Source organism: Bicyclus anynana, chromosome 15 (genome assembly GCF_947172395.1).
Source record: "Bicyclus anynana chromosome 15, ilBicAnyn1.1, whole genome shotgun sequence".
In the NCBI taxonomy this organism is placed as follows: Eukaryota; Metazoa; Arthropoda; class Insecta; order Lepidoptera; family Nymphalidae; genus Bicyclus; species Bicyclus anynana.
This window is the reverse complement of record NC_069097.1, coordinates 10,492,713-10,514,300: the sequence shown is the minus strand read 5'-3', so window position 1 is coordinate 10,514,300 and position 21,588 is coordinate 10,492,713. Positions and strand designations below refer to the sequence as shown.

Genomic DNA, 21,588 nt, shown 5'->3' with positions numbered 1-21,588 from the left:
TTGATGTGTTGTCAGGAGAAGAAAAATGAAATAATTGAAAGGGTAGGGGTAGGGTAGGGGTAGGGTAAGGATGGGGTAGGATAGGGTAGGGTAAGGGGTAGTTGAAAATTTACATAGAGTTTCACGCGAAATATGCCTGCTGTGAAAATTTCATCCCCATTCTTTCAGCCGTTTATGGAGCTATTATGCCTTACTAACCCAACTTTGTGTTAGGTAGGTATACTTAGTATATACTTAGTATATACTAAGTATATACTTAGTACATACTAAGTATACAATATATACTTAGTATATAAGTAGATTTATGATCTATGACCTACTTGTACAAAAGCTGCTGAAGCGTTAAAGTCGTATAATTTTCCCGCTGTGATCACACAAAGTGCGTTAGATGACCCGCCCGCCTACGCGTCTAGACAGCCCCACCTTAATACGGTCTACTACACGCAAATATCTATCTAATATATTTCAGCAATTCCTGTATTTTAAGTCTGTATTTTTTTCATTTAGAAAGAATACAGTAAGGAACTTAAGCTAACTTATCCTAATAACTATACAAAATCCACGTGGGATGGTGGCAAGAATACTGGCTGCATTTCCGCGCTGGACAGCCAAGTTGATCCTTTACGCAAAAAATTTGCCAGCCCTTCTATCAGCAGTCGAGGCAACTAGCAGCGGTGAAATGATTCGGTAAAATTTTTTGCACTGCGACTTCATGGCCCAAGGGTCTCCACGGCAAAAGGAAATATGTAACTCTCAGTTATAGAGGCATACTTGAGCCACTTACCGGTTTCACCTTTTCTGCTGCGGCTCCCGGTCTTGCATTCCTTTATATGTATTTTTGTGTAGGTATCATGGAAACAGGCAACAATTGGGATTATAATATTTAGATTAGGTTTTCTTTTTGTAACTGCATACCTACTCGTATAGCTACCTACAGAATTAGGAAAATCGAATACCTATAGAATTAGGAAAAATCGAAGGTATGCAGTTTTCCTCACGATGTTTTACCGTTTGAGACACGTGATATTTAATTTCTTAGAATGCACACAACTGAAAAGTTGGAGGTGGATACCGCGGACTGCATTCGAACCTACGTCCACGAATCGAAGGCAGAGGTTATATCCACTGGGTATTTTTAAATCAGAGATCTTGTGTGCAAACGCGTTTCACTATAGACTGCATCACTGCTTACCATGGACTATCCAGCTGTTAAAAGTAACTTGATTGTAATCAAGTTAATTTTCCGTGAGTAGCATACATATCAAGCCATATTCGGCCACTGCTGAGCTCGAGTCTCCTCTCAGAATGAAAGGGGTTAGGCCAAGTCCACCACGCTGGCCCAATGCGGATTGGCAGACTTCACACACGCAGAGGATTAAGAAAATTCTCTGGTATGCAGGTTTCCTCACGATGTTTTCCTTCACCGTTTGAGATACGTGATATTTAATTTCTTAAAATGCACACAACTGAAAAAAACACATACTTATATACAATTATACATACATACAGGTCAAACTCATATCCAGCCGTAGTCGAATAAAAAAAGATATGTATCAATGGCTCGTCACGTCGTTAATAAAATGGAAAAACTATTATCTACGTGACTACTTCCGTCAATGAAGAGCTATAGTGCGCCCACCCCCGCGTCTAGACCGCCCCATTAACAACCCAGACGGCGCGCGTAAAACCAACCTCATTCCAGTGCCTCTATTCAATTGCCGAAAGGCCTATGTGGTACATAATTGAACCGATAAATTGGGCTATAACATCAAAAAATATATAAAAATGTCCTATTTCTTTGGTCACGCCATAAGTTAAGAACGACTTAATCGATTTCATTCTTTTTTACGTTTTCTGACTAGCGACTCGTATGGACTATTATCATAGCGTTGCCAGATGTTTTTGCCTAGTTGGGATTTAGGAACTTTTGACTGACATCGTAAAAAAAATTATATAATCTAAAGCTTTGAGTATTTATCTTTTTATTTGACTTCAAATTACTTTTACATGACAATAGATAGTAAAAATATCCGTAGAAAATTATTTTTTTTAATTTTAATTATTTTAATAATAATATGATATTTTAAATCAGATTGGTCTTCTGTATAAAAAAAACAAAAATCAAAATCATAAAACTTTTATTCATTAAATAATATGGCGTTTCAAACAAAGAAAGTCTGAGAAGTGACTATGCCACCCTCCCGCACTTTGCTCAGTACTCTGCACGCAATGTCGAGGTATTCCCGAAAAGCGGGACTCAGCCTGTCCCGCGCGGGTCATTTTATTTTGATTTGAAAGACCCGCCAAAATCGGGAGGTCTAGCAACGCTGATTAATATGATTATAGGATATCTTTATGACACCCTGCGCCCTATGATCGTGACGTGGCTCCGTTTTTTTAATCTCTGATATATATTTTTTTTTATTCTTTACAAGTTAGCCCTTGACTACAATCTCACCTGATGGTAAGTGATGATGCAGTCTAAGATGGAAGCGGGCTATCTTGTTAGGAGGAGGGTGAAAATCCACACCTATTTCGATTTTCTGTACTATAATATGTATGTACATTTTACACATATATATAAACCTTCCTCTGTAATCACTATCTGTTGCTTAGAGAGGAAAACTGCACAAAATTTGTTGAATAAAAAAAAATAAAAGATCTAAGCGAACAGACTGCGGAAGCGACTTTGTTGTATACTAATGATACTATGTAAAAAGTTCTTACGAAAAGCAAAATAGAGTAAGTATAAAATTTCAAAAACTTAACGCCTATTTTTAACCGACTTCCAAAAAGGAGGAGGTTCTACGTTCGGCTGTATGTATGTTTTTTTTTTTTTTTTTTTTTTTTTTTTTTTTATGTATGTCCAGCGATAATTCCGTCATTTGTGGACCGATTTTGAAAATTCTTTTGTAGTTTTGAAGGGTTTGTTTGCAGGGTGGTCCCATTTTTTTCATGTCAGGATCTGATGATGGCATCCTGGAGAAATTGAGGGGAACTTTCGAAAATCGTAGGGACGGCTAGTGCGTTTGTTAGTGTTTCCATAAGGTATTTTAAACCACTACAATTTTATGAAGGTCTAGAGTTGATCTGATGATGGAGCCGAAACACAGACGATGGAACTCGTCAACGATTTACAGCAGGTACCTTTTGTTTGGGCTTGATTTATTTGTATTGATGAGAACTTTCCACCTAGATGGATTGTGACTGTATTAAGGGTCTGATGATGAAGACGAAGGACAGTTAAGAGAACTCCTCAACGGTTCACAGTAGATACCTTGTGTTTGGACTTGATAAATTTGTATTGATGAGAACTTTCCACCTAAATGGGTTGTGACTGTATTAGGGGTCTGGTGATGAAGACGAAGGATAGTTAAGGGAACTCCTCGACGGTTCACAGTAGCTACCTCGTGTTTTGACTTGATAATTTTGTATTGATGAGAACTTTCCACCTGGATAGGTTGTGACTGTATTAGGGGTCTGGTGACAAAGATGAAGGAGAGTTAAGGGAACTCCTCGACGGTTCACAGTAGCTACCTTGTGTTTGGACTTGATAAATTTTATATTGATGAGAACTTTCCAACCATATGGATTGTGACTGCATAGGGGGTCTGGTGATGAAGACGGAGGACAGTCACCTTTCACGTTTTTCTGAATATTCATATTACGTGGATAAAGGGGGAGTGAAACTTTGTATATGAGTTAAGGTAGTATTTTTAAAATTGGGATTGTATGACTTAGATACTTATCATAAGAAAATAACGTTTCAACTAATTGCTTATTAATTTTTGTTCACACTCAGTAGGTGTGCTAACACTAAAAATTAAAAAATAAAAATTTTAATAAAAAAAATTCAACCGACTTCCAACTCAAAAATTAACCTAAACTAAAAAGCAAAAAATAACATCTTACCTATGTGCTACCTTCTGATCAGTTTGAAGGCGGTGCCAATCCAGTGTCATGTTTTAATTAAAGCCGTTTCTGAAAGAACCACAGAATTTAAACGGCTTAAATTAAAACATCACTGGCTTGGCACCGCCTTCAAACTGATCAGAAGGTAGCACATAGGTAAGATGTTATTTTTTGCTTTTTAGTTTAGGTTAATTTTTGAGTTGGAAGTCGGTTGAATTTTTTTTATTAAAATTTTTATACGAATGTTTGCTCAACGACTTCCAATTACCATTCACCACTTATCGCATCCATCGTCTCCATGTCACTCACTTGATGTCATCAGTTCAGAGCCTGAATAGCTCAACTCAACGCCTAAACAGCTAACTAGCGGTCGGACTCGTCACAGAGATGGTGGTTTGATCCCCGCCCCGTTGGTCTATTGTCGTACCCACTCCTAATACAGTCTTTCCCGACTAGTTGAAGGGAAATGTTGATCATATTTGAAAAATATGGTAAATATTCTGCTAAACTTTTGTTTATTTGGGGTTCAACCAACACTGCGGTTTTCGGTATGGGTTGCAGTTTTGGACCCCATGGGGGCTTATCGTATTATATGCGTAGCCCATTGCCGGCAGCTTCGCAACTCGTTGAGCTATGTCAGTGATTTTAGTTCCTCAACCTCCTCATTTCTGATTCGATCACGCATGGATACTCCTACTACATAGAGTGACTGAAGAAAAAGCGTACTATATATTATATACAGTACTAGCTGACGTCGCGGTTTTACCCGCGTGGTTCCAGTTCCCGTAGGTATATGGGGATAATATATAGCCTTCCTCGATAAATGGGCTATCTAACACTGAAAGATTTTTTCAAATCGGACCAGTAGTTCCTGAGATTAGCGCGTTCAATCAATCAAACAAACAAACAAACAAACTCTTCAGCTTTATAATATTAGTATAGATATAGTTAATAAAAAATTACATGATACATACAGGGTATCCACGAACGAAGTCTTTGGCGTCCACGAGTAACGTATAAAAGAAAGATATTGATTAAAATGGTACGTCCCTTCATTTAAATAATGTTTACAATCCCGACGCGATTATGTAAGAGAAACGACAAAGACGTTGCATTTGAAAGGCAGGCAGGCCTTCATCTCACCTCCAGACATTTTGCCTCAGCCGTCCTCATTCAGCGTGAAGTCTAGACTAGACGAATAACGCGCCTACTTTAATATTGGGTCGATGTTACGTAACACGGTATTGCTTGGCCAAATATTTAGGTAAAATCTATTTAGGTGGGCTTGATACTCGTAGATACAGATAAGTAAAAACCACTGGTAGGTTTTAACCTGAAATTAAGTAGTTTATAAAAAACCCGGATTTAGTTTCAACTGTCGCTCGTTTATATAATTGTTAATTAATGATTTGTGGGCGTACTTTATTTGTGTGAACTTTTGAATATTTAAATTATTTTTAGGGCACAAATCTAGTCAATCTAGAAGCTTTAACATCACTAATTACTTATCTGTTATGCCTCAGAAATTCCCTAGTAGCATAGCTAAAATCTCTATCCTTTTCTTTTGTAAAGCCTGTTAAGGACGCTATAAGGTAAGTATTTTAATACAGAAGTACGTATAGCTTAGTGACGTGATAAACCAGTGGATATGACCGCTGTCTTAGATTCGGTGGGCGTAGGTTCCAATCCAGTCCGGGACATGCACCTCCACCAAGATTTTAAATATCACGTGTCCCAGACGGTCAAGGAAAAATATCGTGAGGAAACCTGCATACCTGACAATTTTCTTAATTCTCTACGTGTGTAAAGTCTGCCAACCCTCATTGGGCCAACGTGGTGGACTATCAGCCTAACCCCTCTCATTCAATTCGGGTTTCGGGAATTATGGGTTCGAAGGTTCTTAATGATGATGATAATGACACAGAACTTTTAGTGACAGAGCGCCATATAGTTCGGCCACCGAGGAGCATTGCTATGTTCTGGTCACCAGGGTTATTATGTATCTCGGTGATGTACCATTCAAATTATAACTCACTACAAGGTTTTTCGTTGTATTTTCTTTTATGTGATCATCTAACATAGTTATTTCATGAAAATTACCTCCACTACGCCATTTTTCATCCAGTGGCCATCATATTTTCTTTTTACGATCATATAACATAGTAAATGGTTTTCCAAAAATTGGTTAAAAAAAATACTACTTTACTACTGTCACTTTACGTAAAATGACGATATCTATTCCATTTCGTTGAAAACACAATGTTAGATGATTGCAAAAACGAAAATACGATGAAAAACGATGTAGTGACTCTTTGAATGGTACACCGATATACATAATAGGCCCCCTGGAAAGGGCATAGTTGCTGGTGTCATTACAAGCGCATGGGGCTCACGCCCGCCAAATCAAAGGCAAAGGTCATATCCACTAGGCTATCATGACTCTCCGTCAATTTATTATCTGTAAATAAAATATTGGTAAAGGTCGTTTGGTTGTTCAAGTCGACGATACAAGCGACGCGTCGACGGCGCGGGCGTACATAAAGTGCAGTGTTCTGCCACTATTATTCGCTTCACCTCCAGACGGTGACTAGCCTAGCACTTTGTACGGTCTAGACGAATTGCATTATGGAAATTTATATATCTAGTCTGCTATTTATACGAGTTCAAACTTATGTACAGATAAATGATTTTAACTGTCTTAATGTTTTCTGTTCAATGTTCTTTGTTTATTTATTAAAATTTAGTTTATCTAGTTCTAGCTATCTGATAATCTAAACTGAGTCAAAGCCATTTAGATGTACTCAATTAGGGGTATTTAAAGCTTTGAAGCCTGAATTGCTCAACAATAAAGGGGCCGGAATCATCACCTATTGTGACGCTGGTCTATTGTAATACCCACTCCTAACACAGTTTTTTCCGTTTAGTTGATGGGAAATTGGTCATATTTAGATATATAAATATGATTAAAAATATTTAAAAAAGGTTCTCTTAGGGTTCATTTACTCGAGAGGCAACTCTACCGACAACCGCAGTCGACTGCAGTCGACTCTCGGCGGCGGTCGACGGCAGTCGCCCACTGCAGTCGACTCCCGTTGGCTGCCGCCGAGACGTCGCCGACTGCAGTCGTCGGTAGCAGCTGCCGCTCGTGTAAATAAACACTTAAAATCATTGTAGGAATTTAAAGAAGAACTTTTTGTTCTATTATAACTACTATTATCAACGTAAAAGTGAAGACCATATTAATAATATTTATTCCATCAATTTAACTGCAATTTTACGATTTATGCTCTAGCGTCTTCACTTTATCAGTTTTTCATTAATTTTCATGTAAGATGAAAATTTTTGGGCCAAACTGGTCGCTCCAGCCGCTCCAGCTTGGCGGTACGTCTTTGCCAGTGGAGTGAACCACAGCCGAAGCTTACCAAAAATTACGTTAAGTTTAACAGAGTACTTAGATTTGATAATGATGAAGAGCCAATTGAAAAAGTATCGGTTATTTGGGTTAAATTCCTTAATAGGTCGAATTTGCCGTTGGCGCGACGGATGATAGGGAGTGCGACCCCACGCGTCGCCGGCCTATTTTTTGCCGAGGCGCAGTTTGCCGTAATCGCGGACAGACGACGCGCCAACCGTTAGTTACGGCTCCACTTTAAACATCATCCATTTTAATTTAACAAAAGTGGCCGCCGATAGCGCGGAGGAAGGACTCATATCCGTCGGCGGCCCGTCTGACTCACTGTCCATTGCACGGGTTGGAAATTTGTCTGGTGTTTCCCATAAACGCTTTTTTTAGAGTAAAAAAAAATCATAAAAAACAGAAACTAATCGCTTAAAAAAGCGAAAAATAATCGTACGTACGTACGTACGTTAACTTCTGATCACTTTGAAGGCGGTGCCAACACAGTGTTGCGTTATCTCACGCCGCTAAAATCATAAAGTTTTATGATTTTCAGACAGTTCTGCGACGCGTCAATCAGAAGCGTGAACTTTTGCAGACCGTCAAGACGAGAAAAGTCGCGTATCTAAGGCACGTGCTACGACACGATAGATACGAGCTTCTACAGCTCATCTTGATGGGAAAGGTTACTGCTAGAAGAGGCGTTGGTCGCAGGAAGAAGTCTTGGCTGAGAAACATTAGAGAGTGGACCGGGATCGCGAGCGCCACACAATTATTTCGCCTCGCGAAGGATAGAGACGAGTTCAAGAAACTTCGCTAGTCGGAGAGCCACCATAAGAAGAAGAAGAAGACAGTCCTTTCCCGTGATTCTTTCAGAAACACTGACCACTAGGTGTGTGGCGTTCCATGAGCCTTACTGTTGAGCTATTGAGGTTTAATTGGATTCAGGCGCATATTCAAGAAGTTACCTAATAGCTAAGCCAAGACAATATCCATTGATATTGAGTTTGAAGCACATAGTTATAATTTTAAAGCAAAACTTTGGTGGTAGTCGTAGAGAAATTTGTGACATAGATGACGACGCTTATTCCAGCCGTGCGTGGTTGTCTTTGTAAATACACGTAGGTACCTACATAAAACTTAACACATACGTCTCAGGTTGAAGAGACCTTTTAGAACCTTGAGATTCTCCAGGATCTCTCAGTAATCTCAAAGGTCTGTTAAAGAGACATTTAAAAGGCATATTATCTATACTTAAAAGATATCATCATCATCATCATCATATCAGCCGATGGACGTCCACTGCAGGACATAGGACTTTTGTAGGGACTTCCAAACATCACGATACTGAGCCATCTGCATCCAGCAAATTCCTGCGACTCGCTTGATGTCGTCAGTCCACCTGGTGGGGGGTCGGCCAACACTGCGTTTAATAGTGCGGGGTCGCCATTCTAGCACTTTGGGACCCAACGTCCATCGGCTCTTCGAACTATGTGCCCCGCCCATTGCCACTTCAGCTTCGCAACTCGTTGAGCTATGTCTGTGACTTTGGTTCTTCTGCGGATCTCCTCATTTCTGATTCGATCACGCAGAGATACTCCTAACATAGCTCGTTCCATCGCCCGCTGTGTGACTCTGAGCCTTCTTATCAGGCCCATAGTTAGCGACCAAGTCTCGAAACCATAGGTCATCACATACATACATGAATACATAAAAGATTATGTATTAATATTATTTTCATATCAGCCGATGGACGTCCACAGCACGACATTGGCCTTCTTTAAGGACTCTAAAATATCTCGTTTCTGAGCCGCCTGTATCCAGCAAATCCCTGCGACTCGCTTGATGTCGGCAGACCACCTGGTGAATTAGGTATATATTTAGGCGTTTTTCCACCTTACCTGATATGGGTTATCTGTTTCGTCAAATATTACTATAAAAAAAAACTATGTGTCCTCAAGTCTACCTGTTTTAATACTTGTCATTAAAAGAACAATCGACGAAACGAATTGGTCTAATTGTTAATTGAAGCGCGCTTACATAACCGTTGCCGTTCCATTACTGTCCCCTTATACAATGTCGCCACTCGCCAGTGACGTCACTTAATAGCATCTCGTCTGGTCGGCCGCCGCACAGTCTGTCGACTCATGGCTCGGTAGTACAAGATCCGGCATAAGAAAGATATATACTCATCTGTTATTTATTTGGGATAAGTGATATAATACTACTAAGCCGTAATAGCCCAGATTCCGGAGGGTGTGGGTTCGAATTCAGTCTGAGGCATGCACCTCCAACTTTTCAGTTCACTTTCAATTTAAGAAATTAAATATCACGGTGAAGGAAAAACATCGTGAGGAAACCTGCATACCAGAGAATTTTCTTAATTCTATGCGTGTGTGAAGTCTGCCAATCCGCATTGGGCCAGCGTGGTAAACTATTGGCCTAATTCTGAGAGGAGACTCGGACTTAGTAGTGAGCCGAATGGGCTTGATGATGATGATGTTATATAGGTAATACAAACTTTCATATTGACACATTGTAAATAAATTGCCTAGTAAATTAACTTAAATTCCGACCGGATAAGTATTAAATGATTAATTTTTTTACTAAATTTACTTCCATCGGCTAATTAAAAAAAATCGAACACTAGTTAAAAGAATATACCCAAATTCATTGAAAACGTAAAGGTTGCTTTCACACGGCAACTGTGGGGTTGCCAGATATGAACAGTGGAGTAATATGAATGAGTCATGCTATCATTTGGAAGCATAACTCAAATAAACTGATAATGATAAATTTAACTGTTTAAAGTTTGATATAGTTTTCTAGATTTTGTACGAAAAATGTGTCTGGCCGCAATTTAACTAGGCAACCTATTATATTTGCAATGTGTCCCTATGGATATTATCTATCATTAATTTCTTATCCAACTAATATTATAAACGCGAAAGTTTGTATAATTGTTTGGTTGGATGTTTGTTACTCTTTAACGCCGCAACTACTTAACCGATTTGGCTGAAATTTAAAACGAAGATACATAATACCCTGGAACCCTGGATTAACTACTACTTTTCATCTCGGAAAAATCAATGGTTCCCGTGGGATTTGTGAAAAGTGAATTCCACATAGACGAAGTCGCGGATAAATAACAGATGAGGGCATATATTTCTGATGCCGGATCTTAGACTACGGCTACTTGTACGAGTATCTACGCTTGCATGCACCTTGAACGTCGTCAGTGCGAAATACTTCGATCGTGACTCGATTATGGACTTGTAGACGTAACCTCTCGTGTTATATAAAGCGAATCCTTATTTAGAGCGCCATGAAATTGCTTAAATTTCATTCATTTAAAATGTTTTCTTTTTCTATCTCTACAAGTTAGCCCTTGACTACAATCTCAGCAGTAAGTGATGATGCAATCTAAGATGGAAGCGGGCTAACTTGTTAGGAGGAGGAAGAAAATCCACACCCGGTTGTAACTAACCACGGCTAAAACCCACCAGCCAGACCTAGACCAATTAAGAAAACGTCCATCTTCCAAAATCGGTCCAGCCGGGGATCAAACCCAGGACCTCCGTCTTGTAAATCCACCGCGCTCACCACTGCTCCACGGAGGCCGTCATCTATATTATGGATGAAATGAAGATCGAACCTGTGACTTCTCAGTCTTGAGTCCGGAGTGAACGACTTATAAAGTATAAAGTCTGTTTTAATAATTTTAAAGAAGTAGGTTCTATTTCAATTTTTTTTTTAATTAAAGAAGTCCTACAACAACAATAAGAAATCTTGCTTCAATTTGACTATACTCAAAGGAATTTTCCATTTCAATTTAAAAGAAATCGTTACAATTGTTTTTCTCGTTTCAGTTTCAATATCCGTTGATTGATGAAGGTTCCATCTATTGTTGGAAGTTATATATTGCTTGAGAAAACAATGAAATAATCTAAAGGTACTTAAAATAAATCTGTAGAGAGGTCAATTCTGTAAATGAATTATATTTCCAAAATCACTATCAGGGCGTGATTAGTGATCGATACTGATGCCAAAAATGCAATCAGTAAAATTTTTGTCTGTCTGTCTGTATGTTCGTTATAGAAACAAAAACTACTCGACGGATTTTAACGAAACTTGGTACAATTATTCTTCATACTCCTGGCCAGGTTGTAGTATACTTTTCATCACGCTACGATCAGTAGGAGCAGAGCAGTGAAGGGAAATGCTGGGAAAACGGGAAAAGTTACTCCATTTTTACAGCGATAAGGGCTGGTTTAAAGAGTTCTCAGTCGCGGGCGTCCGCTAGTTTAGAATAAAATAAAACATGTATTTTTTTACAATCGGTTCAGTAGATTTAGAGCCTATACATACACACACAAATAATCGTCATTAGTCATTAGATTAGATTAAAAGGTTCCCAAACTTTTTTTCTCACAGACCACTATCTAATTTAACTGGTTCCGGTGGAACCCCTGCTAAGTTACAATCCAAAATTTGACAAAAAATGCGATTAGATTCACCTATGGAAATTTTGGTTGCAGCTGATTCAACAGCCACCACGAAATAACAGTTTAAAAAAAAAATAGTGAGAATTGATTAATTGATTGTGCGTGGATGACAAAAAGTCTAATTGTCCAGGAATTTTTTTTTCAGTCGTCTTTGATGGTCGATATCTGCCCAAGGTGGCAATCAATTCAAAAATTATTTTATTTAGAAATCTCTCCATTGAATCTTCCGCTTACGAATTGTGAAACACCATTTTTATTCACGTCAACGTAGACCCACGCCGAGTCTTCCGTAGAAACCCCTGGGGGTTAGATAAAGTGTGCGATTTATTTTAGTGACAAAAAAAAGCGTCAGAATCTGCTTTAAAAGCGTTAGCTATATGACCGAGTGCAACAATTAATAAATAAATCTAAGGGTTCTTCTACTCTGTCTCTAAGTTCTGTTTGTTTGTTTGTTGACTATAGAAAGCCTAGCTCAAATAGCAATTTTTGAGCTCTGGGTTCATTTGAGCTTGTGGGGCCTTTGGGTTTGTTTGGGCCTACATCGATGAAGAATATTTATATGCGACTATCGGACGCCTGCGACTTCATCTGCGTGGAATTCAGCTTTTTGTAAATCCCGCGGGAACCATTGAGTTTTCCCGAATGAAAAGTAGCCTGTGTTAATGCAGAGTAAAATCTATTTCCATTACAAATTTCAGCCAAATCGCTTTAGAAATAGCGGCGTTAAAGAATAACAAACATCCAAACTAACATACATCCATACAAACTTTCGCGTTTATAATATTAGTAGTTTATGAGGTGCAATCCCTAGAAAATGGCGTTAATAAGAAAACCTCTTACTATGAAGTAGACATTTTATTAGATAGCTGTCTCGCGCAGATTTATTTCTGTAACCGCTAAGTAGTGCCTAGGCTCGCCAATTATAAAAAGATATTTCGGAATTTTCCCGTCTTTGACTATGAATTTATCATGTAACAGACCCAGTTACACTCGCGTAGTTCCTATTCCTGTGGGAATACGGGGATAAAATATAGCCTATGTTACTTGCTGAGAATGTGGCTTTTTTTTTAAATAAATCTAGAAGTTTTGGAGCCTATTCGTAATGTTTAGATTTTGCCCTTGGTCGAATTGACTAGTTATGAATATCTAGCTGTTTTTCCTGACTATTTATTAAAGATTGATGTGTCTATTTATTAAAGATTGATCTCAGAAAATTGGCAAAGCTGGAAGAAAAACAACTCACGGCCTATTCTTTATGTTTTACTTTTAAAGGTCTGATTTTAATCCCGAACTGCGTTGTATAATTTGTTTTGTTAACTCTTTGACCAATTTGGCTTTATAATTATTTCAAACTAATGCATTACATGGATATAATCAAATCAAAATATATATATTCCGAATTTAGGATATAGTCAGATCTTATTGAAATAAACGCCAAATTCCGGCTTCCAACTTGCAAAATCATTATCAAAATGAATTTGAAATTTTATAATAGTAAAATACCTTATAATATCTATGTAACATCTTTAAGAAATTAAATATCACGTGTATCAAACGGTGAAGGAAAACAGCATGAGGAAAAGAATTTTCTTAATTATCTGCGTGTATGAAATCTGCCAATCCGCATTGGGCCAGCATGGTAGACTATTGGCCTAACCCCTCTCATTCTGAGAAGAGACTCAAACTCAGCAGTGAACCGAATATGGGTTGATAACGAACATCTCGAATCTACTGAACAAATAAAGGTACGTAAGTAACCAAGACTTTGTCTATAGTCTAAAGTCGTTCTATGACGTAACTTTTGGCGGGACGCTCCAAATTTTCAATACAAATGGAACGTCCCGGAAAATTCAAAGCGCTTGGCAACATTCGCAGACGTAATCTCTGTAACGAATAGGTACCTACCTAACGTTATGTCTCTCGCCCTTCACGCTTAGCTCAGTACGCCCGATCCATTCTTTGAATGACCGTCACGAATATTTGACTGGGTCGAATGTATTGTGGAATATCATTGCTAAAGAGATTTCGATGACTTTTTAGTCACATTGTGGCGGACAGTATATACAGTATATATTTTTTGTTACTGCTAGGTAGGTGCTGTCAAGATTACTGTGATGCATTACGAACTATTAAATATTGGGAAAAATATTACAACGCGTTTTTCATCATCATCATCATTAACAAACCATATTCGGCTCACTGCTGAGCACGAGTCTCCACTCAGAATGAGAGGAGTTAGGCCAAAGTCCACCACACTGACGCAATGCGGATTAGTAGACTTCACACACGTAGAGAATTAAAAAAATTCTCAGGTATGCAGGTTTTCTCACGCTGATTTTCCTTCACCGTTTGTAACACGTGATTAATTTCTATTTAATTGACGTATTTAATTTCTTAAAATGCACATAAGTTGAAAGTTGAAGGTGCATGCCGCGGACCGAATTCGAAACTACGCCCTCCGGAATCGGAGGCAGAGGTCTATCACGGCTTTGTGATACATTACAAACTTTTAAATATTGGGAAAAAAATTACAACGCATTTGTCATCATTATCATCAATCACGTTTAGCTTTTAGCGATGGCTGTGTTCTGTGATCATTATCATTAACAACCAAATCAAACAAGAGCGGTCACAATATTTTTTTTTGTGAATTAACAAGTTAGCTATTGACTGCATCTCACTGGAAACGGGCTAACTTGGTAAAGGTACAAGTTTATTTAATAACCGTATGTGTATGGGAGTTATTAATGGGATGCGGATGGTATCATTTATTGGTTTAAGCCGCATCATTAAAACAACGTGTTGGCCAAAAAAATAAGCGCTAAATCCTGCTTTTTAGGGTTACGAACGTACGTAGTACAAAAACGGAACCCTTATAATCCGTCTCGCGCAAATTTTAAGACCTGTCTGTTTTCTCCTAATGTACAGGACCAATCCAATTGAAATTTGGTATAGGTACATATTAATTCTTGTGACCCAAATACAGGGATGTATCGTGAATAAATAAAATTTGAATATGGGGGACACTTGTGGGGGGTAAGATGGAAAGTTGAAAAAATAATTTTACTAACTTCATCGTGTGATACATCAAATGAAAGGTCTTGATAATAAGAGGATTTTAAAAATATTTTTTTTGGAATTATTTTAGCATTAGTGAGGCATTTTTGATGACGATGAATATTTAAATCCAAAAACCAGGTATCGTACTGCCTTTGTTATTGCACTTGCAGATATCTAAAATAAATCGATAAGTCTGAAGCGTTGCGTGTATTTAACGTGGCTAGGCGGCTCATTTATGGGTGTTGGGTGTTGGGTGTTGGGTGTTGGGAGGGTGGTGCTGGCGGGGGCGGGTGGCGGGGACGCCGGGGTCAGACGGCGGCTTTCAAGGTGAAGGCCGTTCTGCCCGCGCTACGCGTACCCTCTAAATATATGGTGCATCTTATACGTAACTTGGGCGTTGTCTACTGAAGGAATTTAGGTGATCTACTAAAAAGATGAATATTTATGACTAGCTGCCGCTGCGCGGTTTCACCCGCTAGGTTCCCGTTCCTGTAGGAGTATGGGGATAATATATAGCTTAAAACCTTTCTCGATAAATGGGCTATCTAACACTGAAAGAATTTTTCAAATCGGACCAGTAGTCCCTGAGATTAGCGCGTTCAATCAAACAAACAAACAAACTCGTCAGCTTTATAATATTAGTATAGATAAGCATATTCGGTAGCAGGCGGCTCAGGATCGTGATGTTTCGAAGTCCCTATAAAGGGCCTATGATGATGATGATGATGATATTCATACAATTGACAACTGGATTAATAGGAAAAATAATTAAGGAGGATAAAGGATACATAGGCGTTAGCAGGAAATTAATGGATACAAAAAGCTAAAGACAGAGAAGTCTGGAAAAAGCTGGACGAAGCCATTACCCGAAAAGGAGTTCCGATCAATGGTAACGAAGACAGCAACAGCATCATCAATTAATGTAATCTGAAGAGCACAAGTCTTCTCTCAGAAGGGCAAGAGGGCTAGGCCAATAGTACCCCACGCTGGCCCAATGCGGATTGGCAGACTGACAGACGAAAAATTCTCATGTATGCAGGTTTCCTCACGATGTTTTTCCTTCACCGTTTGAGACACGTGATATTTTATTTCTTAAATTGCACATAACTGAAAAATTGGAGGTGCATGCCTCGGTCCGGATTCGAACCTACGCCTTCCGGAATCGGAGGCAGATGTTATATACACTGGGCTATCACGGTACTTTAAAATAATTGTAATAATAGATAATTGTAAAAATTGCGGGTATTATATATTTTCTTTGTATTGGATATAACTGGGTATATTCGGACGTTTACCTATCTAAATGAATAGCGAAAGATCGATATATCAAAAACTTTTCTTCTTCAAGAAAATCTGTAAGTACATGAATATTCGTTTTATACCCTTCTGTAAAAAGTTTAAAAGTTACGATTATGTATAAAATAATTTTGTAAATTTCCTCGACGCGCGACAGGTATTTTCAATACGCGTAAGATATAAAAATAATAACTTGTTTTAAAGTCCATGTTTTCTAGAAATTAATCTAAAATCATAGTTATGTTATCTCTAAAAGTTATTTTATCTATAAATAGTTCAGCATTCACATATCTATAATTTTTGCATAATATTTAAAGATAACCTACACGTGTACAAAGCAATAAATAGAACTCTAAAAATTCCTAAATATCAATAAAAACCACCCGTATATATAAAAGAAATTTTGTATACAAAGTTGTTATTAAATATTTCGAAATGTTGACGATCAAGAAAGTTTTTTGCTTTTTTTTGCTTCATTACTATGTTACTGGGAAATTTATTTCAAGTGAACCACCAAATTATTATATAACAAAACCACCACAAAAAGCAGCATCAAGTAAGTCAGCATATTATTATTTATCATTCTTTACATGTATTTTAGGGGTGTTTATAATTGAAAAGAAAAAACATAACAAATCTATAATAGTTTTTGATGATTATTTCTTTTTGATTAATTTTCTATTTGGGCATCGAGACAATAAATAATACACAGTCTTAATTTTGTGCACGATTTAATCTATGGTCATTTATGAATACCCATACTTGGTTATCTGGTCGTTCCTGCGCCTCTTTAGTGTATGACTCAGGATTACCATTGGTATAGTTCCGTTCTAAGAAATTTCGAGCTTGGCTACAGAGCTCCATTTTCCAAAATATCGAAAAGCGTTTTCACCTACTAGTGGCATTCTAACGTCGGATGTACATCAGTGGAGACATCATCATTACCTCCACTCTCTCCTCACCTCCTCAGAATAAGAGGGTTTAGGCCTTAACCATGCTGGCCCAAAGCGGATTGGCAGACTTCCCACACGTAGAGAATTGAGAAAACTCTCATGTTTCCTCACGATTCCTTAACCGTTTGAGACAAATGATATTTATTTTTTAAAATGCACATTCTGAAATCTTGGAGGTGCATGTCACCATTCGGTGACAAATCTACGATCGGATTCAAATCTACGCCTTCCAAATCGAAGGCAAAGGTCATATCCACGTAGTTCATACCGACGATCTTAAGTAGAGTATTTAATTTCAGCCACACCTCCACCAAATATACAATGTGAGCCGAATAAGAGTTATAACAGCAAAAACGACATAAAAGTCATGATAGATCATGTTTATAACGAAAAATCTATAGATAGAATCATAAAGCAAAACTATCAGTTAGAAGCGGAAAAAATACGGAATAAGCATTCACAGGACCTCAATCATTTTATTGATTGGTTTGAAAATCAACCTGGACATTTGAAACATGTTCTACAAAGATTGGATAAGCTACGACAAGAACAAGTAGAACCGATTGTTGAAATAGTTGCCGGTGTACTTAGTGAACATCCTAAATTAGAAATGTTATACAACGAGAAATTGAATAAAACTAGCGAATTGGAAAAGAAACTCAAGAGATACAAGATTATTTGTAAGCTTAATTGTGAAGATGATGAAGAAAACGGTTAGTAAAACTACTTCTCTGTATGTAAAACTGGATTTTGTTTTGAATTAGGAGATGCTCACTTCTTTTTTTCTGTTACGCACTATAGCATATTATTATTATTCACACATGAAATTCGCATTGTGATATTAAAATTTATCAAGGAGCTCTGATACTAAAATAAAAATCATTGGTATATTTTTCAATCACTGCAAACCATACCTGCCTATAAATTGTATCGAAAGTAATTACAGTCACTAATTGGTATTTTGTGGGTTTCATTACATTATTTAATCGTGATGGCAGAAATTCCTTTGAATATGCACATGATTAGGTTAGACGAATAGTTTTGCATGGATGTTTGGTAAAAAATTCTGCAAATATTTAATTTTGTTTCTTTTCCAGATTATATCATAAGCAAGCGAGAAATTGGGGAAGATTTTTATTGCAGTTCTTTGGAAGATTTACATAAGCATATTACTAAAAATCTCGATCAGTTTGTTATAAAAATAAATAACATTACAATGAATAAACTATCTTCAACTGACAAGATATATGAGGAAATAATTGAAGAAATCAAGTCCAATTTAAAAGACAAAGCACTGAATGAGTTCGGTCGAACTATGTACGATATCCTTCACTTGGAAGACGAGTACCATCATTTTGTGGATAACATAACTTCCGTAGATTTATTCGCAGCTGTTTATGCTATTAAAAGCTTTGGACTTCATATAGATACAAAATTATTGGAATTGGAACAAGCTATTGAGAAATATGGGAAACATTGTAACAGTTGCAGCTCTAGTGAGTATTAATACGTTTATAAAGCTTGTTATGGTGTAATATTTATATAGATTTGTTATATTCCAAACATTATAAAGGAATAGGCATTTTTATATGAAGCAGATTAGCAGGTAGATTATCCACTATTAGTACTCGTAGGTGTAAGATGGTGGGCTATATGCTAAACCTCTCTTATTCTGATAGGAGGCTCCTGACAACAGTGACCCAAATATGGATAAACGATGAGTAGGTTGTAAATTACAAAAACAAAAAACTAGTTTTAAAACAACTAAAACCTCCTGAAATTAAGTGCGTATGTTTTTACTTTTAGAATCCCTGGTAAGAAAAGCAAGACAGGCAAATCCAGAATTGGATACAAAACAGACAGCAGAACAACCAAGTCTCGTGGATGGATTGCTGGAAAATAAATTTAAAGAAATCGTAGATGCAGTAGAAAGAGACTGTAAAAATATATTTAATGACCTAAACGTGTTAATACAAAATATTGATCAAGTTAGTGGAGAGAACTGGAAACCACTACAAGACGAATTACATGCAATGACTACCGCTGAGAGAGAGGTTTTGGAGTCTCTTCAAAACCTAGCCTCAACAAAACCTATTGATATATTATTGGAAATAATTAAGAAGCTGCAAGCGTTATTGCAATTCATTTATGATATTTTAAATAATTTGCCTTAATAAAGTGTTTAACAATTCTTAGCAATTGAGCGTGTTAATATGCACCTATAAAATTAAGATTACTGTTCCTTAAAAATTTATACAACTACATATATTTATTTATATTTTTACGTAACCGTTGCGTTCATAAGTCCCTCCAGAAGACCTATCTTCAGCTGTAGGAACCGGTGTGGCGAACGAACTCTTTCGTTCGCCCACTTTAGGTTAGGCCATCTACATTCACATTCCAGATTCATTTCATATTTAGAATTCCCTCGACCGCGCATGCGTGGATATATTGTTTCGCCCGTCCATTAGATCTTAACCACTTCTCCATTCCACATCACATCATCTATTTGATAGTACTTTTATTTTATATCCTTTTACAATTGTTACAATCAGTGAAATAATAAATATACCTACTAATCAACATCGTCCTCTTCATATCTATTTACTAATAACAAACCTCCATGGCGATACCTCCACCGGCTGGGATGATGATGATGATGATGGTATTTATGTTTACAATCCAGGTACAAAGTATCCTTTTTGCCAAAGGACTGCCAGATACGAATACGTCAGTAAACTGCGCCATTACGTTGTCATACTAAACGTTTGGAGTCCATATTACTGATTCGCACTAAGATTAGAAATGCCCTTTTTACGTACTCCTACGTACGTATACACATATATGTGGTGAAACCGTAAGGTAATCTTCCAATTAAAAGTTAAAGGCTTATAAAAGCGTTAGTTAGTTACGTTAGAAGCGCGTTCTACGTACGCCACATACAAGCATTCCCATCAGGTGTGGTAGCAGACAAATAAAAAAAAACAATATTGTAAGCACATATAGACGGTTTTATTTTCAGTTCCCAAAGTTTGCCTGTCTCATAAATTTATACGAACACTTTAGTATAATATATTGCACGATTATAACAATAAAATTTCGAAATCACTTTGTCCTCTTTGAAGTATCCTTATAACGCATTTATAATGTAGGGTGAGCGACCGGGTAGCCGATTACCGATTCAGCGATCCTCAATAAATCTGAATAGGTATTGTGCGCGGGCGCATACAAAAGTGTTGGTGCTTATTGTGAATTAAGTTCGTGAAGCAGAGGTTCGAGAAGCCGTTGACATCAATTTGCAGGACGTGTCGTGATTGACACATGAGTGTTTTAAGTTTTTACGTTACCAAATTGCTATTTCACAATTTTTCAAACACTTAATATTTTAATGACAAGCATACATAGTTAGTCTAAGTATATATTTACTAAATTGACTCATATATGGTATTATGATAAGCATTGAATGGGCCTTGGTAGTTGTCATTCTACGAAAGTACGAAGTTTAACCTGCCGCTATTCGATAAAATGAGAGCCGTGATAGCCCAGTGGATATGACCTCTGCCTTCGATTCCGGAGTGTGTGGGTTAGAATCTGGTCCTGGGCATGCACATCCAATTTTTTAGTTGTGTGCATTTTAAGAAATTAAATATCACGTGTCTCAAACGGCGAAGGAAAAACATTGTGAGGACACCTGCATACCAGAGAATTTTCTTAATTCGCTGCGTGTGTGAAGTCTGCCAATCCGCATTGGGCCAGCGTTGTGGACTAGATAGACTAGACTAGACTGCTAAGACTCTGTGTTGGCCAGACCTATCTCATTTTAAAAAAGTTAAAAGTCAGTATGTACTATAAGTCTGATTTGGCCAGACCTATCTCAAAAGTTAAAAGTCTGTCAGGTCATGTTCCTTCTTGTCTAGGTAAATGCGAAAGACAACTATGGATACTGGATCGTTGTGGCTTTGGGAATATTGCAGACTTCAGGAGATACCTACAAATTGTCGTAGTATAAAACGAACTTTTTAAAGGTTGGTCTAGCTATGACAAGCTCTTATTCTATTACCAAAACAGGATCCTTTTACTTACTACATACATATAGCCGTTTCTGTCGGTTCAGATCTCACACAACCTTACACAAGTATCTACATTATCTTTGCGCAATTTCACCGGAATCTGAAAAGTAGAACTAGGTTGAAACGTTTCATATCATGGCGAGACAGGCGTATCTACTGATAAAGAAACCTAAATACAATTTATTAGGTTACCTATAAATAATATGTTAGGTTTAAGTAATCTTCTTTGCTTTAATAACTCGACAACGTAAGTCTCGAATTGATCCCTAATACTGATACTATAGGCAGAGAGAGAGAGAGAGAGAGAGATAGACACTAATTCTAAACTCACACTGTCAAGTTACAAAAGCATTGATTCTTTAATCGAATGATGTTGTTTAAAGTAGTAGCTGTTT

The 21,588-nt window shown here is 37.5% G+C and overlaps 2 protein-coding genes across 3 annotated transcripts in view; one reads left to right on the top strand and one right to left on the bottom strand.

Annotated features, from left to right (window-relative positions):
* LOC112043167 (type 1 phosphatidylinositol 4,5-bisphosphate 4-phosphatase) overlaps positions 1 to 19,381 on the bottom strand; it is a 63,909-nt gene extending 44,528 nt beyond the window's left edge. For both annotated transcript variants that reach the window (XM_052885881.1, XM_024078466.2), the window contains exon 1: positions 19,378 to 19,381. The gene's annotated coding sequence lies outside the window, so the exon portion shown is untranslated. The remainder of the gene's footprint in view (positions 1 to 19,377) is intronic.
* On the top strand, positions 17,425 to 19,322 carry LOC112043164 (uncharacterized). Its single transcript, XM_024078461.2, has 3 exons — positions 17,425 to 17,836; positions 18,221 to 18,619; positions 18,930 to 19,322. Exons 1-3 carry the CDS (start codon positions 17,491 to 17,493, stop codon positions 19,295 to 19,297), a joined length of 1,113 nt encoding a protein of 370 aa, XP_023934229.2. The 5' UTR covers positions 17,425 to 17,490; the 3' UTR covers positions 19,298 to 19,322.
* Positions 19,382 to 21,588: the final 2,207 nt, after the last annotated feature.

Bases quoted from the DNA above. Each gene is read 5' to 3' on its own strand.
- LOC112043164 (XM_024078461.2), top strand. From the start codon at position 17,491: ATGATAGATCATGTTTATAACGAAAAATCTATAGATAGAATCATAAAG. The intron at 17,837-18,220 runs GTTAGTAAAACT...TTTCTTTTCCAG, and splicing joins TGAAGATGATGAAGAAAACG to ATTATATCATAAGCAAGCGA. The intron at 18,620-18,929 runs GTGAGTATTAAT...TTTTACTTTTAG, and splicing joins TTGTAACAGTTGCAGCTCTA to AATCCCTGGTAAGAAAAGCA.